The sequence below is a fragment of the Hemicordylus capensis genome, chromosome 2, assembly GCF_027244095.1.
Source record: "Hemicordylus capensis ecotype Gifberg chromosome 2, rHemCap1.1.pri, whole genome shotgun sequence".
Classification (NCBI taxonomy): Eukaryota; Metazoa; Chordata; class Lepidosauria; order Squamata; family Cordylidae; genus Hemicordylus; species Hemicordylus capensis.
The window spans coordinates 21,948,727-21,968,968 of record NC_069658.1 but is presented as its reverse complement, the minus strand read 5'-3'; the positions used below and the strand labels follow the sequence as shown (position 1 = coordinate 21,968,968).

At 43.5% G+C, this 20,242-nt stretch overlaps 1 protein-coding gene across 2 annotated transcripts in view; it reads right to left on the bottom strand.

Moving 5' to 3' along the window:
• The window catches only part of MALT1 (MALT1 paracaspase), a 56,213-nt gene that overhangs the window by 9,479 nt on the left and 26,492 nt on the right, over positions 1-20,242 (bottom strand). For both annotated transcript variants that reach the window (XM_053297733.1, XM_053297734.1), the window contains 6 exons: positions 15,935-15,967; positions 11,563-11,766; positions 9,122-9,299; positions 5,992-6,066; positions 4,872-4,999; positions 2,194-2,343 (listed from right to left, as the gene is read on the bottom strand). In XM_053297733.1, coding sequence (XP_053153708.1) covers positions 2,194-2,343; positions 4,872-4,999; positions 5,992-6,066; positions 9,122-9,299; positions 11,563-11,766; positions 15,935-15,967 — 768 coding nt within the window. The remainder of the gene's footprint in view (positions 1-2,193; positions 2,344-4,871; positions 5,000-5,991; positions 6,067-9,121; positions 9,300-11,562; positions 11,767-15,934; positions 15,968-20,242) is intronic.

Below are 20,242 nucleotides of genomic sequence, written 5' to 3'. Positions count from 1 at the left end.
TAGGAATGGCCCTACCCATGTATTTTTCCATCTTACTTTGTGTGCTGCTTTAGCTTTCCAGCATTTCACTGGACCACCACCACCACCACCAATTAGTGCAGCTAGCAGCTAGCCTTAGATTATCCGATGCAATGCTACTATGGCGATTGCGCTGGAGACAGAGGATATGGTCTGGAAGGATCTAGGCTGTGAAATCTCACTTGCCTCTAAGGTTAGGGCGAGGAGTTAGATAAAGAGCAGATTCACACGTAATGCAGAGCCTCGGGTTTCCCCAGCCCAAGATATGGAAGGAACCTGAAGTTGGCACTGCAGACGACCACATATCTTGATTTGCTGGAAGTAGCTGAGTTAAGTCAGAGATACAGTAATCCCTCGACCTACGAACTACTCGACATCCGATGTTTTCGAGTTACGAGCAACAAAAAAGACTGGAAGTAGTTGCCGGTTTAGATTCAGCTTACTCGACCTACGAATTTTTAGATGCGGTTTCCTCGACTTACGAATGTTTCCAGACTTCCGTGGTGCGCACTTCGACTTATGAAAATTTCGACCTCCGAACGTGCGTTCGGAATGGATTAAATACGTAAGTCGAGGGACCACTGTATGTTCCCTAGCCAGGGCTCCCAGCAAGGTCCTGGATGCTACCCCAGTCTGCCTTGTGCCACCTGCCAGCCATTGAGCCCGATGGCAAAGAGGGTGGGCTTGCCTGGAACCAACCAGAGGCTCCTGAAGAGCAAGGGTTCAGACATCATGTGCAAGTTGGTGGGAGCAGCACTTGGCGTGGCAAGCTAGCATCACATCTTGGTTACACATCTCAGTTTGAGGCGCTGAGTGAACCTCAGGTGCTTGCCTTGGCGTGGGTTCAGACAGTCGCAGCAAAGTTTTTTATGGACTCTGCCATTAGGTTCCATGTTATGTGTTAACCCACCCACAGAGGGGGAGGCAAGTTCCCTTGGTCTCCCAATTCTCTTCCCTCTGTGCAGTCTGATCGCTGAGCTTTTGGAGACAGCCTAATACAAGTGGCCCTTGTTATTTGTGGGGGTTCCCTTCTGGCCTACAACCATGGATAATCTACCTTAAGTCAATGGGAATTGGTGGGGCGGTGGGGAGGTTAGGTTTACAGAGCCCAGGAAAATGACTGAAAAATCACCAAAAAGACAGGGTAGATGCAGAAATAAAGGATGGAGCACAGCACTGTACCTTGGTCACCTCAGATCTTCCACCCTCCCACTCTCTAGATCCTCCAGCAATGCCCCCTCCCCAGCTCCTCCAGTAATGCGTAATCATGAAGTTAAGAACATAAGAACAGCCCTGCTGGATCAGGCCTAAGGCCCATTTAGTCCAGCATCCTGTTTCACACAGTGGCCCACCAGATGTGACTTTTCCTCATCCCACTGTCCAGCACTTAGCAGCACATGCTGCTGGCCTGTCTGGTTGGAAGGCTGGCCAAAGAGGCACCACAAATTTAAATCCATTTCAAGTAAACATACACAGAGGAGTATGTGAGAATCAAGGAGTGAGAAGAGAATTAAAACTGATTTCATTAAAATCAAATAATTAAAATCAAATTTTAATTTAAATTCAATTTGTAATTGCAATTTAAATTAAATAAGCTACTGTAATTATCAAAATTAAATTTTTAATTAAAAATAAAATTTCATCAAAATTAAAGTTACATTATTTTTTGAAAAATTATACAATTGGCAATTAGCATCTTATGAGGGCAGCACAATGCTGCAAGAGGCTCCAGAAAATGGCTCCAAGAAACTCCACAGGAATGGCTCAAAAAAAGGCTCCAGTGGGTCCCTAGGATACCCAAGGCTGCCAAGTGCTACCCAAAATGGTTTTTAGAAACACAGAACTCTAAACATGCAGAAGCAGACCAAAGCACTCAACTGCCCTCCTCCAAACTCCACTCACAATCTATCAGCACATGCAGCAAGAGCATGATCATGTAAGGGCAGAAATGCATGGCTGACAACCGCGGATATGTGAAACCACGTAGCATGGATGACAAGTTTGGGTAAATATTGCCTGACCACAGATACACAAAACTGTGAGTACCGAAATCATGGATAACGAGGACCACCTATCTGTTAATATATGCCCACCACCATCATTGATCCCAAGCCCTGGGATATGAGCAAGCTGTAGATTAGCCAAGTAAACAGAACATTCCCATCTTGACTGTACCATGAGCTTTTGCCCACTGTAGGTTCCGCGCCATCGACTCTGCTGAGGTTGCTGTTTGCTGAATAGGATCAGTTAATGCTCTCTTCTCAGATAAGCTGCTGCGAATCTCCAAAGCCTGCTTGCCTTTGGTAAGGTGACACTTGCCCATATCTAAAAATAAGAAGATACAAATCATTTTCTAGGAATCAAAGCTGCTGAAAATTCTAATTAAAGCACCCGCATCCCAGCAGTGCCACCATGTCGCTATGGTTATAGTTGTGTCAGCGTTTCCATGACAAACTTGAAAGCAAGGGAGCTGCTAAAGCCTTGCCATTCGAAATTCAGTACTGCCTGTGACAGACAGTGCAGCAGTCCCCCATAACATTGAGCACATGGCCCCAACAGTTCTTTGACAAGTTCTTCACACAATAGCTTACAGCTTCTCCCTCCCACGGGCCTCCACACTTTCTCTGTCAAGATTTGTCTCAGGCACACAACATGCCTTTTTGTTTCTGCATTTCACTTCCAAGGTGGCATGATCCTACTGCTTTGCACTAGGGATGTGCACGAACCAGTTCAGAGGCCCTTTTACGGGCCTCCAAATCGGTTTGATAGACTGGCGGTTCTGCCAGTTCAAAAGTGGGGGGGGTTAGCTTTAAGGACAAGGGAGGGTGCACTTACCAACCCCCCCCCAAAAAAAAACCTGCACGCCCCCTTCCAGTGCTCTGTGTAAAAATAGTCCAGTGGAGTGGTAGCATACCTCCTTGCCGCCCTGTTGATTCCCCCGATCAGAAGTGCCGGCATGCATGCGCACACTGCAGGTGGGCGCGCATGCAGCGGGCACTTCTGTATGCTGCCGCCCCACCAAACCATTTTTACACAGAGCACCAGAGGAGCAAGTGCGGCGGGGAGGGGAGTAAATGCACCCTCCCCCAACCTTTAAAGCTACCCTGCCCCGCACCATCAGCTCGAAGGATGCTGGTTCCGTGCACACCACTACTTTGCACTATAGTTGAGCCACGCTGGACTTCTTTTCAGTAACTGTCTTTTCTCCTTGGGGAATGCCTATATATTTTCAGCCAGAGGATTGGCTTTCTTAAAGCAGTACTGGGGCATTTTTGTGAGGTGTCCCCATCCATGCAGCGTTAAATTCTGCAATCATATTTTTAGACAAATGTCCTCATGTTCACATAACTGCTTTTTCTCTAGAGAAATTCTGACATGGTAGCTATCAGGCTTGTGCAGAGCTGCAGCCAAGGACAAATTCTTTTCAAAGGCAGGTGGTGCTGTGCAGAGGCAAGCCCAGGCACTCACCTTCCCAGTGCTGGGTGGGCTTCTTAAAGAGAACTGAACTCTGCCAAGCCCCAGTACCATCCTGGAGGGTGCATGGGGAGGTGTAGCCCTTTCCCAGTGTTTTCCTCATTGAGGCCAATGGAGAAAGCACTGGGAAAGGCTATACCTTCTAGCACTCCCCACGTACCCTCCAAGACAGTGCAAGAACTTGGCAGGGCTCCATACTCTTTAATGGAGCCATCAGAACCAGTAGAGTCAGTTTGGAATCTGGGTACAGCATGGAGATGCATGTTGGCAACACTCACCTCTCTGCAGCACCTGAGGAGAGCTGGTCTTGTGGGAGCAAGCATGACTTGCCCCCTTATAGCTAAGCAGGGTCCATCCTGGTTGCATATGAATGGGAGCCTAGAAGCGTGAGCACTGTAAGATATTCCCCTCAGGGGATGGAGCCGCTCTGGGAAGAGCAGAAGGTTTCAAGTTCTCTCTCTGGCTTCTTCAAGATAGGGCTGAGAGAGATTCCTGCCAGCAACCTTGAAGAAGCCGCTGCCAGTCTGTGAAGACAATACTGAGCTAGATAGACCAATGGTCTGACTCAGTATATGGCAGCTTCCTATGTTCCTATGGTAGTGCAAAGTCTTAGGCTGTAGGTGTTCAGGCCTATATACTGACTTCTGAAAAACTACGCTAGAGTTCCTATACAAGGAGCTGTCTCCAGTCCCATCTGGCAGTAGCTCTCTAGGGCAACAATTCCAGATTGTGCACTGAGAGAGGGGATCGTGTGTGCCTTGAAAGATCATGCCAATGCTGGACGTACCCACCATCTGATTCTTAGTACAGCAGGCTTGTTGCAGTGATCCCCACTCTCCATGCCAATACACTGGGTAGCATCACTGTCTTGAGGGAGGGAGTACTAGTATTACCAACCCATCTAAACATGGATGCTGCCCATCTGCATTGCACTTCTTTCAATGGGACAGATTTGCATTTGAATGTTGCTCCCATCCACATTCTACCCCAACTAGTAACCATTTGCACCCAGATCGGGTTACGAGCGTCAGTCTGGTTGCCTCAACAATAGTCTACTCTACGGCTGACTCAGGCATTGGGGAATCCAAGAAGCATTGCCATTGGCCAGAAGGTTTGGTTCCACTCCAAAATGACTAAACAATGAGAAGTGTTGGGTACTGGAAGGAAATATTAACGTGGCTATCTTGAGTTGTAAAGACAATGCATGTCCGCTGCTGGGGCTTTCTTAAATGTACTTATGTAGCTTGCTCTAGAGGCCTCATAAATGCAAAGCAAATATACAATCACCAAGCTATGCTCCCTACAAATTGCAATCCCCTAGTGATTTGAATATATTTACACTTGGGGCAGATGCTTTACTTCTCACAGGGGTCTCTCACCTTCTGCCACACCATCAAGGAGTACAGTAATCTTCTTGTCCTCTAGTAAGCGTTCCTTCAAGAACTTCATGAATATCCCATTGGCTAAGCCAGACTGCTGAATTTCAAAAGCTTCTGCTCCTTGGCACCTTTAAATGGGAAAGTGTAACAGAACAACAGGTAGATGGGAAAGTACTTACGGTATAAAAGCAAGATACCAAAAACAAGTTCAGCTTTCCGAGTAAGGTGTACACAGAAAAATGTACTTTTACAAGAAAGCTTTTCTTTTGCTAAGTGTTTATACTAACATCCCAGATCTCTTTTTATATGCATTAAGATCTTGCAATATTAAATCTTGCTCAGAAATCTGTGCACTGCCAAAATAAGGCCAGTTTGCTAGAAAGCAAACCTTTTCAGACAGGTAAACTTAAGAAGGGATACTTCCAGTCAGTAGGGTAAACCAAGAATAATGAGTACTGCTAATTCCAAGTGTTCAATATAGGATTTTCTGAATGCGGCCTTAATATGACCAAGTTCAATCATTCCTTGTGGGAACAATTTAGTGATCAAATGAAAGATGCTCCAGAGGATTTACCACACACATTTAAAGAGACTTATGTTAGATCCATTGATATCAGAAGGCAACACCTTAAGTATTTAGTCAAATGTGGAATCCAAGGGTTTAGTTGCTGCAATTGCACTGAAAAGACACACCTGGCTAAGACCATCAGCTTTGCAGATAAACATGAAAGAAAAAGAGAACAAGCCAGGATCCCAAACAATGGGGTATATCAGATTTATTTGAATACAGTATCTCTCCCAATCACACAATTCATCCTTAGAATGAGGATTTCCATTTGGTGGCCGAAGAGAGATTTTATTTGAACAACACACTACCCAGTTCTTTCCTGTGGTAAAGAAGATGAGGGCCTATGCATACAAACTTATACTAGACTGAGAGTTCTTAGCACACATTTTACTGAGTTTAACAAACCCACAGACTTCACAAAAGGTATGTGTATATTATTCACCTTTTTAATAAAAGGATGATGGATTATTTCTTTACATGGTCAAAACAAATTCTCATAATAATTCTAATTTTTTAAAAAAATCAAATCTTAAAATTAAAAATTATCCTTACGTGGCATATCCAAAAACAATGTTAGCGGTAACCTTCAGGGCATCTAAGATTAGAACGGTGTTGTCATATTCGTTCCTGCAATAAAGAATACACACACAAATCAGAAGAGTCCAAATCTGCTGCAAAAACAGAGCAATCTCTGCATTTGTAACCAAACATTACATTCTTATTTATTTTTATTCTGTTTTATTCCACCTTTTAATCTGTTACTCTTTGTAAGTATATATCAAGAGAAAAGTAAAGATTTGCTTCAGTGTATTAATGCAAACAGCCTGCATTCTATTCATGAGTCTCACAATGAACTTCAAGGGGGTGGGACGGAATGGAGTAGAAACTTCACAGAATTTTTCAAAGGGAACCAATTTGGCTCACGTATTCTAAAGAATACAGGAAGCTGCCATATACCGAGTCAGACCATTGGTCCATCTAGTTCAGAATTATCTACACAGATTTACAGCGGCTTCTCCGAGGTTGCAGGCAGGCATCTCTCTCAGCCTTATCTTGGAGAAGCCAGGGAGGGAACTTGGAACCTTCGGCATGCAAGCAGGCAGGTGCTCTTCCCAGAGCAGCCCCATCCCCTGAGGGGAATATCTTACAATGCTCACATGCAGCCTCCCACTCAAATGCAAACCAGGGTGGACCCTGCTTAGCAAAGGGGACAATTTATGCTTGCTACTAAAAAACCCGATCACTAGCTTCTGGCCTAAGATTGTATGTCTGAAGTACTATTAAAGATGTAGAACCTGAACCTTGGACCCAGCCAGGTGAGCCATTTTAAGGTAGGAAACTACAGTCTTCTTCAGGACAGTGAGGAAGAAAGACTCCCAATACTGACTCCACATCAATGTTAAAGCAAACACTGAGAGTCCTCTAGATCCATCAAACCATGCAGAAAATGCCTGGAGCCTGGTGCTCAGTCCTTGCCTAACAATTCCAGGTTCCTGGCTTGAGACTCTAGCTCCAAGAGCTCAGCCCCATCTTGTGCCTTGATCCAGCTTTTCCCTTCAAGTCCAGTTCCATCTTTCATCTCTCTCACTTTGTTCCTGCCTCCAGAAGACACAGTTTAGATGAGAGCTAATAACAGTTACCCCTGCCAACTGAGCAAAGAGGCACCTTTTACAGTGGTGATTCTCTTATACTTAGCAGAGGAGACCAATTCTTCCTATCCAAACCCAGCACAGCATCCCTCCAGTGTTGGTGCTAGTGTCTATTATATTTCCTTCCAGCTTGTGAGCCTTTCGAAGACAGGAAACCATATTTTTCTATATAAAGTTTTGAGGATTTTGGTGGGAAAGCGGTACATTACTTTTTGTAGTAGTAGCAGAACAGCCCCAAATCTCGGGAAAGGCTGCTCATGGCCTCAGCAAGACTAGCACAAGCAACTCCAACAGGTCTCTATCCAGCCCTTCTTTGAATGTCTCCCAAGAACGGAGAGTCCACAAACTCCTGAAGCAGTGTGCTTCCCTGTTCTTAGTGAAGCAAGCTGCTCCAGAGGAGAGCTGGTCTTGTGGTAGCAAGCATGACTTGTCCCCTTAGCTAATCAGGGTCTGCCCTGGTTGCATATGAATGGGAGACTACATGTATGAGCACTGTAAGATATCCCCCTCAGGGGATGGAGCCACTCTGGGAAGAGCATCTAGGTCCCAAGTTCCTTCCCTGGCAGCATCTCCAAGATAGGGCTGAGAGAGATTCCTGCCTGCAACCTTGGAGAAACCGCTGCCAGTCTGTGAAGACGATACTGAGCTAGATGGACCTATGGTCTGACTCAGTAGTATATAGCAGCTTCCTATGTTCCTCTCTCTTTAGAGCAGGCAACCATTTTTCCTTTTCAATTCCACTGTACGTGTTTGACAAAGGTTTCTTAAGATATTTCGCTACCCCCTCCCCTTTCTCTTGCCCACAGTGTTTAAAATGGGGTCACTTAATCTAAAAATATATTTAGTCCTGGAAAGATTTAACACATAAAATCTGACCTTGAGGCAGAAGAGGCTGCCAGGGACTTTGCTCTAATTGCCAAGGGTGCATCCACCCAGTCTGGCAACCTGGGCATCCCTCCTAGAGTGACTATTCCTCAGACTTCTTGGGCACTGCTCTAAAAAGGCACCTGCACACTGCCTTTAAAAAGCACGCCTGGGATGTCAAGCCTGTTACTTTATAGAATTTAAAAGGACGGCCATTTGAACTGAGATCTCAAGTTTTACAGCAGCTCATAACTCCCTTGCCGGTAAATGAACGTCACAGGCATGGGAAGCAAAACACCCCTGAAACACAGCCCAGTATCTAAAGCAAAGAAAAACAGGCATCTTTAAATACTTTGCTTTATATCACTGTATTAGCTAGCAACTTGTCTGAAGAATTGTGTTCAACTTATGTGTGCCTACTCCTATGCAAAGAGGAGTATTATTTATAAGAGCCCTTGTTACTAACTGAACAAAGAGGCAACTTTTAAAGTGGTGGTTCACTTATATTTAGCAGGGAGAGAGCAACTGGCCCTAACCAGCCCCAACACAGCATCCCTCCAGTGGCTGTTGCTAGTCTCTGCCTTATGATTCTTTTTAGATTGTGAGCCCTTTGGGGACAGGGGACCATCTTATTTATTTACGATAGAAACTCCATTGAGAACTTGTTGAAAAGTGGTATATAAATATTCCCTGCAACAACAACATAATAATAATAAATAATGTGCACAAGGTCCTTCAATCCATTTTGAAAAAGCCAAAAGGAGAGCCTTGTTGGATGAGACCAAGGGTAAAAATCCTGGCTGGCATTCTGACTGTGCACCTAATATCAGTGTGCAAGCAGCAGTAGGGCACTTCCACATCTGTGAGCACTCTTGCGCAAGAGCGCCCACCCAGTGGACACACAGGGCTACCACTATATGCACTCTGATGTTAGGAGCACACACAAAGCAGCAGTCAAGATGGCAGCCTATATTTGACAGAGGCCAGATGGATGTTACCAGCAAGCCCACAAGCAGGACCTCACAGCAATGGACCCCTTCCTCTGTTGTTCACCTCCTCCTTCCCCGGAACCAGTATTCAGTAGCACGCTGCCTCTGAATCTGAGAATTCCATATAGCCACCATGGCTAATTGCCACTGACAGATGTCACGAGGAATATAATTTCATACCTTTTCCTGCACATATCCAGTAAAAATACATTGAGGCCAGTTTCTTTTTCTTGCATCAGTTTCAGAATGTTTTGAACACAGAGACAGTTTGCCGCTCGATAGGGATTTGGGGCATCAATAGGAACCATAAAACTGTTACCATAGTTTTCATAGCCATGGCCGGCATAATATAATAAACCTGGGGGAACAGAACAAAACAAAACAGACAGGGCTAAAATGGCATTGAACAATGATGATGTTAAGTAGAACTTGCTGCAGTATGTGTTGAATATGAACGCCCTCCTTGTTCCTGTGATGAGGAGAGCAGCTACATTGGCACTAGAATTAGACTGTATCTCTAACGGGGGCGGGGGGGGGGAAGAGACTTAAGTCAAGAAACATGCTCTTAATACTTGAAACGTCACTTTGCTGATAGTAATTAGCAACTCGCACATTCTTGTAAGCACCATGAGCTATCTATCACCAAGATTGTGACAAGCCCTCTTGGGTTTGGAGCCGTGCTCGCTAAAAGTGCAATAAATCACTAGCAATTTGTATACCAACATCTCAAACATGCTCTAGAGACACCAAAAAGGCACTACCCGGAACGCAGAAAGTGATATTGGAACGCAAAAAACAAAAAGAGCCTGATCCATTTTGGACTGCAAATTGCAATTGGGACACTGAGACACAATGCATGAGCACAACTCTTAACGCTCCAGCATTTATTCAGGATGGAGCACGCAGGTGTTACACAACCACAGAGAGTCCCGTCCCCAAATGCTAGCACAGGGGTGAAAAGGGAGGAGCCAGCATTGCCTCTGCAGTCTGCAAGGGGTGGGGGCGGCTGGAGAAGAGGCAGCTTCAGGCTCTAGTGCCTCCTTCCCTCCGCATTCTGCAGTCTTTCACATTGCCATTAATTGCTTTTAAGCACGCAAAGGAGCCAGTATGATGCCTTTGCTTTCCAGCTGAGCAAAAACTGCTTGACAGAAATGAGCACACGAGCCATTTAGTCACTTTTTGAAAAAACAGCTAAAGGCCCATAAGGGATCAGCTTTAAAATGTGCGTTGCAATTGTTATGTTCTACAGAAGCTGTAGGAGATTTGGTGCTTATGGTCAAAACCACATTGCCTACTTTTTGTTTATGAGAAGCAAGAATCTTAAGGCAGTTGCAGTATAAGATGGCAGTACTGAATTGGCTTGGGGGAAGCACATGGTCACAGATATAGCAATTTTAGATGGGTAATGTATGCTTGGATTTTGATGTGTAATTGTGTAGAACTTTTACCCAATGGACATTTTTTTTCAGTAAAACAAAAAGATAAATCCCACATATTGTGGTGCAATTTGTGATTCAAGTCCCCGTCAGTCAGCAGCAGCAAATGTACAGCTGCAATTAATCCAAATGTGCCAACATGCTTCCACTAAGAAAAGGGAATGGTTAAGTAGGCTGCCGTCAGAAGGTCTGTGGGCATTTTCCCTACACTAATAAATCTTCCTGTCATTGTGAACCTTGGCTCGGGCATATAAAGGGCGAGAGGCATTTTGAATGTCAGATCAGCCAGTACTAAAATGAATCAAGCATCAGCTATCTGATCAATGAGAAAGCCACACTATGCGATAGCTTCACTTTGGCCTGGCATCTGTTGTGCACGCACGTCCAACTGAAAACATTGGTTGATCCCAGTTACTCACTTTAAATAGCACATCAGGTGCAGAGTTTTCCCTCCCAGAATCACAATGAAAAATACATACTGCTCTAAATGCACAAAGAGGTGAGAATTGAGACACACCCAGGCTGTTTGCAGGAGCAGCCACACCCAGGCTTGGGCAGCTGTTGCTCTGCGCTGTCAAAAGCAGCGTGGATAGTCATCCATGCAGCGGGGCTGGGAGCAGTTGTCTTCGGGAAAGTAGGTTGCACGTGGTTGTGAGAATAGCCCCACTGCTTTTTAATTCAAAAGCTGACTGACAGGCAAGGGAGGAGCCACAACTGAGGGGTAGAGCACACACTTTACAAAGGCCCAGGTTCAATCTTGACCCCTCTAAGTAAAAGGATTTCTAGCAGCAGCAAGGTTGAGAAAGCCGGACAGAAATTATTTGACTGTGCATATGCACTTTTATATGCTCAGCCTCTATAATATTTTTAACTAACACAGCTAAGATAGCGTTTCTCAATTTTTCACAGAATCCTAGAACGTTAAGAGTTTGAAGGGACCTTGGCGGTCTTCTAGTCCCACCCCCGGTTCAGTACAAGAAGCTACTGCCAGCTACTGTATGCTGAAGGGCCGGATGTCACTCCGAGTCAAACAATCACTTCAGGCACTGAATTTGAGAGAAAAGAAGTCTGGATTTTTTGGTCCACTAATTGTGCAGGACAATTCAATTTGTAACAGGCAATGGAAAATGTTGCTCCAACAGCCAACAATTCAGCTTGATCTGCTGACACATCACTGGTTCTTACCATATACCCCTTTGTCCAGGAGCAATAAAAATTCATCAACTGCATTCCGCATCTCAGGTTCAGTAAGATCCAGCAGGGAAACCACTTTGAAGTCCAGCTGCCTCAGCAAGTTGGTCAGTTCATAAACATCCACCAATGGAGCCTTGAGCTTTGGATGGTTACAATAGCTCATGTTGCCCATCAGCAGGGCTACCTTGTCTACCGCTGCAAAGACAAAACGCACCATGGCATGTTTCTGAGGATGACACAATTTCCACAGGTTCATTGACACATAACGATTTAAACTCAAGATTCACATTTCCTTACAGGAAAGTAATTTCCACGTAGGAAATGTGTGGTGTTTGAAGCAGTCCTTGGAGAGCATGGTAATAGTCTATCCTCAAGGTTACAGACAAATGAGCGACCATATATAATCAGAGAGAAAAGCATCCCAGGAAGTTCTAGGTGCAGAAACAGACCCAGGAACAAGCGATCATTGCAAACATGAGAGACCAAGCCTTATCAATGATGGCTGGCCACAGGCTCCTGAGATCTCAAGATCAGGCAAAGAATCATCATTAAATATAGGTTTGGTTATTTCAGAATGCAAGAACCACCAACCATCATTGCTTCTGTCTTGTCTAGATTCATATTCAACCTAAATTGCCATTTTTTAATTTCACAGACTGCATAAGGAAGCATAAAAGCTTGCTTTAGCATAATTGTCACACAGTTGTATTTGTAGAAAACTATGCTATAAAGGTTCAGGAGCTTTTGGCTACAGCCTGGTATTGGTATTGGTATTATTATTAATTCAATTTCTGTGTGGTAAGGTTTGCCATTTCTTGGTATTCATGACTGGAGAATTTAGAAATGTGAGTGGTAGCCAAAAGATGTGGGGGAGCAGATAAAGCTGAAAATTTTAATGAAATCTTGGCAGGACTCCCCCTCCCCATTAATCTTAATGGTTACTTCCTCTGCTTTGACTTGATTTCTATCCCCAATCCCTATTTATAAGTACAGATTTTCTCTCTTTAATGTCTTGTACTCCACAAACCCACTTTAGACCATGGCTTCTGATTGTTTTGCCAATTGATCATTATCCATGGTTTGTCAATTCAGACTACACTAAACCATAGTTAATATATATATATATATATATATATATATATATATATATATATATATATATATATATAAAACAAAACTCCTTTAACACAGCTGTTTTGTGTGAAAATACCCATAATGGGGGGCGGGGGGCATTCTTTATACACAAACAAGTTTTTAGACATAAGAAAATCTGACAGTTTCCCTGGAACAATAATAAACTGATCTCTTTGCCTTGGACTTAATTTACTGTTGATACTTGCAGCTTTAGAAATAAACAGATCATTTATAGATGAAATACGATCTGTCAAGCTCCATCACAATGAAAGCCATGTTAGAGAGACAGTTACAAATGGTTACACACACTCAAGGTTTCAATGGCCACCTGTTTAGAGGGTTAGTACAAAACAGAGTCATTAATACATGCCTATTTACACTGACAGCATAAGATCTTTGAGCTGCATTTATCCCAAGAGAAACTGTAAATTAGTAAAACAATCTGCAAACTGTCGGGCTTAATATAAACAAAAGACAGCATGAATTCTGCTACGATGTGAGAATTTTAAAAAACAGTCTTGTCACTGAAATATGCTTTTGTTCTTTTCAAATATATTGGGACACACATTCCAAATTGAAAAGCTCCACTTTGCCTAAAAAGTAGAAGGCCTTGGTATCACAGACATGGTGTTCCTGAAGCCAGTGCACTGCAGGACTCTGACCCGGCAAGATACAGCCCAAAATTCTGCAGTCATACCCCAGCAAGTGTTACCATTAAGATGACTAGGCTCCATAATACCATCACTGAAAAGGACTGTATTTGGTAAAGTGCCATGCACATTTAAACAAACAACGCCGACAGAAAGTCTCAACATGCAATTTCTACCCAGCATCCTACTTTTCTGCTTAAGGCTAGCAAAAGAATGGGGAAAACATGAATGGTCTATGGTTCTTTGCCAAGCCTGCACTACTGCCTGTTCTCCTCCTCTCTCATGACCACGTACAGACTAGGTCCCTCCCTCCTCAGGGACAGCCGCACAAAGAGAAGATCACATGCTAAAACTATTCCTAGACTATACCACTTGGAGGAGAGTCACATATCTGAATGCTCCCCATGGGTGGGAGTGGGAGGATCCCTGAACATAAGTTTAGCCTATCAGGGAGAATTATAAGCTAGAATTCCTCTCTGTGATGTGCTACTTTTAATATAGGAGCAAACAATTATCTGACACAATAGTCTACAACTATTGAACTCTGGCCCTCCAGCTATTGCTGGACTACAACTCCCATCATCCCCAACAGGGATAATGGGAGTTGCAGTCCAACATCTGCAGCCCGGGACTACAACAGTAGTTTTATCACTTGATCTGTCTGGATTGGTCCTTATTTATTCCACACTCTACATGCACCTTTCTCTACCCAGCATGCAGGTATCTTGGTGATCTGTAGCTTAATTGCAGGAGGACATGCAGGGCGAGAAAGGAAGACAGCCTGTTCTCTTCCCTTTTGTCCCAGATCGACACAATGGCCTATCCCGAAGAAACTAATCATGCAATCTGGATGACCCTTTTAGAACCAACCTCCAGGATGAAAGTTCCGTTTACTTACAGAGTGGACTGGTCCAGTCCAAGCTGTTGAAAATACATTTGCAGGAGGAAGACAAAAAATCAATGAGGTACGAATAGTAAATTTGTAGCATCAAATCCAGGCAACTTTTGTCCATCGTATGGATACATATGCATTATATAACTGAAGCAGCTAAGAAACAAGCACTGAACACTTCCATCTGCAATGACCTTTCATGCAGCACGGAAACCCTGTCATCACGCAAATGGTTTGCATTTTGCTGTGCTAACAGAATGCATTGACCTTTTGTAGTTTAGGTCTACACTTTAATCCCTTTTGTAAAGAATGTCCTTGCCAGAGAAAGAATCCAATTCCATCCACTGGGTTCAAACACCCTCTTGGAGGCCAAATCTCATGTCGGGCAATGAAGCAAGAAATTAACTTCATCTTAAGAAAACCCAGAGCCATTACTTAATTAGCCACTAGGAACTCTACAAGTAAAACATTTTTAAAAACACACTGATGTATTCCAGACTCATTTTCAGACTTTCACTATTTTAGAAGTCTTCATGGAGCTGTTCATAGTATTATGAAGGTACCAGAGTAATATGACAATAATGTATTGTCTATATAATGATGTAACTGGCCCTATCCACCTCCAGCACAGGACCTCCAGTGACTGTTGCTGTTGTCTATCTTATGTTTCTTTTTAGATTGTGAGTCCTTTGGGGACAGGGAGCCATCTTATTTGTTATTTCTCTGTGTAAACTGACCTGAGCCATTTTTGGAAGGGCGGTATAGAAATCAAATAAATAAATAAATAAATAAATAAATAATAAACAGTTACTCAACAAGCAACACTACCTAGGTGGTCAATTAACTGCACTCATTCATGCTAGAATTTACTGCTGGTAAGTGGGGGTGGAGAAGAGTCCAATCACAAAGGCAGAATGGGGGAAACTACAGCAAACTAGGTTCCCTGCCGCACCACAAAAACTATAAAATGTTAGGATGTAATAGATTATGGCTAGATATGCAGAGTGGCAGGTCAGGATGATGTTTGTCATCTACTGGGAATCAAATGGTTATTTAAGAAAGAATATCAAAGTTTATATTTATTTATTATTTATTTAAAATGTTTATACCCCACCCCTCCAATGCACTATTGCTTGGGGCAGCTCACAACAATAAGATAGACACAAGATACTATAAAAGTAATGAAATTAACTAAATTAAACAAACAAAAAAGTTGTCAGATTAAAAACCGCCATCATTATTAGGTTCAAATTAAAACTGAAAATTGTAAAAAGCTAGAGAACCCACCACATCTAACAAAAAATAAAATAAAAATAGTAATAGTGGAGCATTAAAAAGCCTCCTTAAAAAGGTGTGTTTTAAGATGTTTTTTAAAAACACTGAGGGAGGGAGCATGGCAAAGCTCTTCAGGGAGATATAGGCTTGCTTTTCTTCTTACTCACAGAATTTTCTAGCCACCGTATAAAATATATCTTCCCATTCAAATAAAGTAGAAAATGCAATAAGTGAACTGTTGATACAAAAAGCAATCCAACCATAACTTGGGCAAACCAAATCCTATTGATGTCAATGGGCACAATTAAGTACACAATTAAGCACTGAAGATCTATTGATTTTAACAGGACTTGGTTGTACCTATTTTATCTAGATTGTATCCATGTTTCTAAAGAAGCATTAAACTACTCACCAAATTGCCTTTCAGCAGACTGATCTTGAAGATCTGTTTTAAAAGAGGAACAAAAGTCTGAATTCACTGGTCAACATAATTTGCAAATATTAAAGACATAAATTCTGCAGTCTGAACCTGCCAGTTTTTTCTCCACATGTCTTCTATCACCAAAAACTTGGCTTGCAGACTTTCTTATAGGTAGGTAGGACATTTCACTTTTATTCTCACCATTACTGCTGGGGACTTTCAAAGGTAATTAACAATACAGTATAGCTGCTCAACTTTGACCCTCCTGCAAATGTTGGCCTGCAATTCCCATAATCCCTAGCTATTGGCCACTGTGGCTGGGGATTATGGGGGTTTTCCTCCAAAAACAGCTGGGGGGGGGGTCTAAGTTGATCCGGCCTGCAGTATAAGATAAGGAAGATCATTTTGTTCAGAGGGGGAAATGTCAGAAAGCTTGCTAGGCATACAGAAACTCTTGGGCACACCCTAAAATAGCTCTGATAACTATAAAGCTAGAAACAAATAAGATAATCAAGAGCAGGCCTGAATGTTACCTTGGATAGGGCTATCAACTGTTATTAGGCTTGGCAGGTGTATATTCTTATCAGGATGGGAGGTGGCGTACCCCTGAACACCAGGTGCTGGGTAACACCAATGAGAGGAGAAGGTTGTCCTCTCTCCCCTACTTGTGGGCTTCCCAAATAGACCTGGCTGGCCACTGCATGAGGCAGGATGTTGGACTGGGTGGGCCTTTGGCCCAATCCAGCAGCGCTTTTCTTATGTTCTCATCCTAAATATTTTAAATCATTCTAGAAATACAATACTGTCACCGCAAGTTAGATTTCTGCAATGCTGAAATGGGAAACAAAGCTTTAACGCTAAAGGTTTCTGGCCTCCAAGGTCTGATGGCAACAACAACAACAACAACAGAACAGCTCAGCCCAGCCCAGCCCTCCCTCGGCCTGATTGGCTTGGTGGCAAGGGAAATACTGGCCAATGCTCAGCATCCACATTGCTCCTGCTACCAAGCGGACCCTCAGGCCAAGGGAGAGGTGGGCTGGACCTAGCACCTAGCCAGCCAGGAATGTGGAGAGGTGGAGTCAGCTCAGGGGTATGTTGTGGAACCCTGGCTGTGAGGCTCCAGTGGCTGGGAGGAGAAAGAAGGGGTACACTTGTTTTAGGTAAAGTGTGCCATCAATTCGATTTCGACTCCAGGCGCCCACAGAGCCCTGTGGTTGTCTTTGGAAGAATACAGGAAGAGTTTACCATTGCCTCCTCCCATGCAGTATGAGATGATGCCTTTCAGCATCTTCCTATATCGCTGCTGCCCGATATAGTCCCAGTGGGGATTTGAACTGGCAACCTAAGGTGACTGCATTTGTTTTAGAAAGGGCGAAAACCCCAGTTCTATTACAGGAATGGTCATAAACCCTGGCATGTTTGCACAGAATGAGTCTGGATGTTCTTTAGACTTTTTCTGTGCAGACATGCCAAGGTTTTGTGGCAAACAAGGGGAAGGGGCTAATTTCTGGTGATTCTCCTCCCCTCTCAGCAACCTGTGAACGATGTCCGTGAGGGCCCCTCAAGCACAGGTGGCTGCAGAGTGAAAAAAGGCTGACCCCAAATCATGCCCTTTCCTTGCACAAAGAAAACCCTGGCCCATGAGCACAGGATTAGTTTGAATGTCAATCAGTAATTTCTTCAGATATGACCATAGACAAAAACTTGATTCAGACGTTACCCAAAAGCCCCGCTATAGCCCTGTAAAAGCGTGTCAAATTTGGCAGGAAGTCTCGTCCCCGCCGCGTCACTCACCCATGCACCCTGCTGCTCACGGCTTTGACGGGCCCTGTCTGAAGATGGAAGAGCCCTCTCCATGATGGCCAGGGAGATTGAATCCACCCTTACAATCATGGGTGTGCCTGCTGTCATGGGGAGGACTCTTCTTCCCTCTTCAGACATGCAGCAGGACACGTGGGTGAGTGACGCAGTGAGGGTGCGCCTTCCTCCCCCTTCTCCCTGCTGTACATGGCGACAGCAGTATGAGTATAATTTCTATCCAAAATGTAGATCAGGCTTTACAAAGTGTATCTGTAAAACCACATCTAGTCAGAAAAAAATGCAAAAGCATCAATTTCTCAGTTGTTTTTATTTAAGATTATTGTTGCCACTTTGCCATACTGGGGGTAAAAAGAAAGAAAAACAGAGAAAGGGAGGTTTACACAAACACATCATACACACAACCCCTGCTAACTGGGCAAAGAGGCACCTTTTAACGTAGTGATTCTCTTTATTTAGCAGGGGGAGAGTAACTGGCCCTATCCACCCCCAGCACAGTACCTCCAGTGACTATTGCTGGTGTATACCTAATGTTTCTTTTTAGATTGTGAGCCATTTGCGGACAGGGAGCCATCTTATTTATGCATTATTTCTCTGTGTAAACTGCCCTGAGCCATTTTTGGAAGGGCGGTACAGAAATCAAAATAATAATAATAATCAACATCATCATCACAATAATACATGCTGTGTGAATCACCATTGATCTGATATGGGGACTGCTTTTGATAGGTCCCCAAGGGGCAGTGCATTTCACATTTGAAGGGTTGCTTCGATCTGCCCTCCCCACACCATGCTCCCAACCCCTGTTTAGTACTTACCAGGCATAATCAGGAGAGGCTTTGATTTATTTTTGGTTCCAACAGTGAGGGAGCAGTGGTTGCTGAAGTGCACTTTCAATTTACTACAACAACAACAACTGGAATGCTGGAATGCTTCTCCCACCCCTTTCTTTGGTGTGTTGAGGAATATCGTTTTTTTTAGAGGCTGCTGCAATGGCAATTATATTTCCCAGCATATCCTGCACCTTTCCCAGGACTAGAGAAGAAAGAAGAGGCATTCCAGAAGTCTTTAAAAAAACCAAAAAACCCTGAAGGCACACTGCAACAATCACTGCTTTCTCACTGTTGGTATGGAAAACATATGAAATCTTGCCCAGTAAAGACTAAACAGGGGTCAGGAGAAGGATGGGTTGAAGCTTCAATCTAAAACAGACACTGGTTTGATTCTACCATCAACACACTCACACACACGCCTTTACTGCTTTTAAAATGTCATGATTTCTACAACTCTTTCAAAATTTACTAAGGGGCTGAAGCACTGTTTTGCCCCTATACAACTCTCATTTGTTACCAATGTGTGAGGAATGCATAATTTATGCTGCCACTCCCCATTCATAAAATTATCCTATGTCAGCCATAGATGACCTAATATGCAAAATAGCAACAGTCTTTCAGCTCATGATACAATTGCATTATTAACCACCTCTGCCACAAAGGAGTGATGTCTTCTGTTCAGAACTGAACATTTGCCATATGAAAAATTATTTTAAAATTACTGCACTGCTTGCAGCATCAGGGCATACATAACATACATTCTACGGCATTCAAGTGTGTAACACCTATTACTTTCACCGCTATGCACACAACACACCATATATATAATATGACGAGATATTTTGGAATCTACAGTAGCATTTGGCAAAAAGCAAGTATGCACTCCTGCAGCCAGAGAAGTGCCGATGACCTTTACAGAAGATGTTTTGGGGAACAAAATGCTTAGCGCAATCCCTAATGGAGTCATTATTTGATACCATGGATTTTCCAGACACCTGATGTTTCTTAATCACAGAAGCATCATCGTACCTATTTTACATTTGGCTGTTGAAAGCTAGATTATATCTCTAGGCCAGTTCCAAGAGAGAAAGAGGATTCGGTTTCATATTATCTTTTCCTAGCTACCTGCTGGGTTGTTTTATGCAGACATTATCAAAGTGTGGCCAGGGGATGGGGCCATAGCTCAGCGCATGCAAAAGGTCCTAGGTTCAGTCTCGGGCATCTATAGGCAGGGCTGGGGAAGAATCCTGCCTGAAAACTTGGAGAGCCATTGTTAGCTAGCATAACCAATACTGAGCTAGCTGGACCCATGGTTTGACTCTGTATAAGGCGTCTTCCAATGGTCCACAAGCTCTATCCAGGTCGTCCACAGGCTGCAGAACAGTCTGCAATTCTCCCTGTACTTGGGTCATGTGCACTGACTTGTAGAACTAAAAGGGTTTATTAAGCAGTGTGCTGAGACCACAAGCAATTTTCAGGTGGTCCAGGAGGAGGCGGTTGAGAATCACCACTATGAATTAATGGGCTATGGCGAATGTACAGCAAGAGTTCTAATGGAAAAACAGTTTAAATGGGAGGTTTCCAACCTGTGGTACTCCAATACCACAAGTTGGGAACCCCTGGTTTAAAATGATTTCAGAAACATCTC